The following is a 2,151-nucleotide window of genomic DNA, read 5'->3' on the forward strand; positions in this document are numbered from 1 at the left end:
TTCATTTCAGGCCACGCCGCGGAGGTGACTATTAAGAGCTCATCATGGGAGCCATGAAAGCCTATGGCAACCCATCTATGTATAGAGAGTATTACAAGCAACAGGCGGGATATGGGGGGCCACCCTACTTTCAAGGAGCACCTGTTATGTACGGGGCGGGTCTTGGAGGTTTTTTCCGTAGTTTGTTCAGAAGGGCGATGCCTTTTTTGAGAAAAGGTTATGAAATTGCAAAGCCGCATGTAAAGACAGCTGCCCAGAATATTGCCCAAGATGTGGTGGGTTCGGTGAAGTCGGCAGTCGTTGAGCGTATGAACAGACAACCACAAGAAGGGGCAGGACTGTTATACAAGCCTCGCCTTAGTATTAAAAGGAAGCGGCGGTCTTCGCAGCGCCGGGGGCCCCCGGTTCCCTATAAAAAAAGGAAGCGTACTTCAAAAAGAGCTCACAAAAGAAGATCCCCAAGACGGAAGAGAGCTACGAAGAAGAGAACAGCATCCACCCTTAACATTTTCTAAAAGACTTGTCACCCTAAAACATGGCTTTTGTACACTGCGCCTCTGGTGAATGCGCTAAGTCGGAGTTAGATTTGTTCTCTCTAAAGCCCACCCAGACTAGTATTGAAAACTGTTTCTTCATGGAGGTATCCCCATTAGCCGCCCTGACACCCCTGGCCCCGATAGAGTTTTACGTATCGGGGTCCACGGATATGTATTTAGATCTCAACAATACTCTGCTACATTTGGTGTGTAAAATTGTAAAAGCGGATGGATCCGCTATTGCTGCAACCGCTAAAGTGGCCACCATTGCCTACCCCATCGCTACCCTGTTTAATCAGGTGGACATTACCCTGGGCGATAGACTCATCACGCAGAATGACAACATGTACGCCTACAGGGCTTACATGGAGAGTATCCTGAACTACAGCAGCGACGTTTTGGACACACAGCTTTCAGCTGGGCTTTTCTACAAAGACACTTATGCGGAGTTTGAAAACACTGCTCTAGACGGACCTAATACAGGTTTTGTAAAAAGAGCGGGCTTTGCGGCCGGAAGTAGAGAGTTTGATCTCCTGGGGCGAATACACTCAGACCTCTTCTTCCAGGATAAACTAATCGTTAATGGCATCGACCTCAAGATCAAACTCAACCGTAACAAAGATGCCTTTTGCCTCATTACAGGGGATGCCGAACAGTATAAGCTGCTCATACAGTCGGCTACCCTGTATGTAAAGAGAGTGAATGTGTCACCGTCGGTCAGACTGGCTCACGCTGAAGCTCTACAACTGTCCAATGCTAAATATGCCATTGAAAGAGTCTCTATGAAAGTCTACAGCATCCCTGTAGGCACCCGATTAACACAGCAGCAAAATCTGTTCCTGGGGCAGCTACCAAAACTTGTTATTATAGGGTTTGTTGACAATACAGCTTTTAGCGGAGTACACGCCTCCAACCCTTTTAATTTCAAGCACTACGGTATCAACTACGCTGCCCTAGTTCACGAGGGAGCTGTCATACCTGCAAAGCCCTACACACCCAATTTTGGATCTGGAAATTTTATTAGAGAATATCTCGGCTTGGTGTCTATAACAGGGAAACACCTACGTGATTCGGGGGTCGTCGTATCACGCGAAGGATATGGTGCCGGCTATACGTTGTTTGCCTTTGATCTGACCCCCGACATGGAAGATGGGGACCATTACAGCCTGGTTAAAAATGGAAATCTAAAAGCTGAAATCCGCTTTAGCGCAGCCCTAACGACGAATGTGAACATGGTTGTATTTGCGGTATTTGACAGTGTGATACAAGTTAATCACGCCCGACAGGTTCTGTTTGATTATATTTAAAAATCAATAAATAAAATATATAAAATGGACACTAGTCACATACGAGACTTCTTAAGCCACCATAAAGACGCTAAAAAATACTTTCTAGATGTTTATCCGAGTGATGGCCTGCCGACTGAAATAAGTTATGAAAGACCTCGATCTTTGGTCTTTAACACCGATCCTCATCAGGAGCCGGGAACACACTGGGCCGCTATGTTTTTGGACATTGACAGGGTCACTGTGTTTGACAGCCTCGCAGAGTTTCCGGAGCACAGCATCTATACCAGACCCATATTTAAGTTTTTAAAAAAAGTGGCTTCTAGAGT

General features: G+C 46.1%; 1 protein-coding gene across 1 annotated transcript; it reads left to right on the forward strand.

The window, feature by feature from the left end:
- Positions 1-535: 535 nt before the first annotated feature.
- Positions 536-1,843, forward strand: LOC146831348 (uncharacterized protein F54H12.2-like). Its single transcript, XM_085603884.1, has one exon. It carries the CDS (start codon positions 536-538, stop codon positions 1,841-1,843), a length of 1,308 nt encoding a protein of 435 aa, XP_085460010.1.
- The last annotated feature ends 308 nt before the right edge of the window (positions 1,844-2,151 follow it).

The sequence above is a fragment of the Triturus cristatus genome, chromosome 5_1 (genome assembly GCF_964204655.1).
Source record: "Triturus cristatus chromosome 5_1, aTriCri1.1, whole genome shotgun sequence".
Lineage (NCBI taxonomy): Eukaryota > Metazoa > Chordata > Amphibia > Caudata > Salamandridae > Triturus > Triturus cristatus.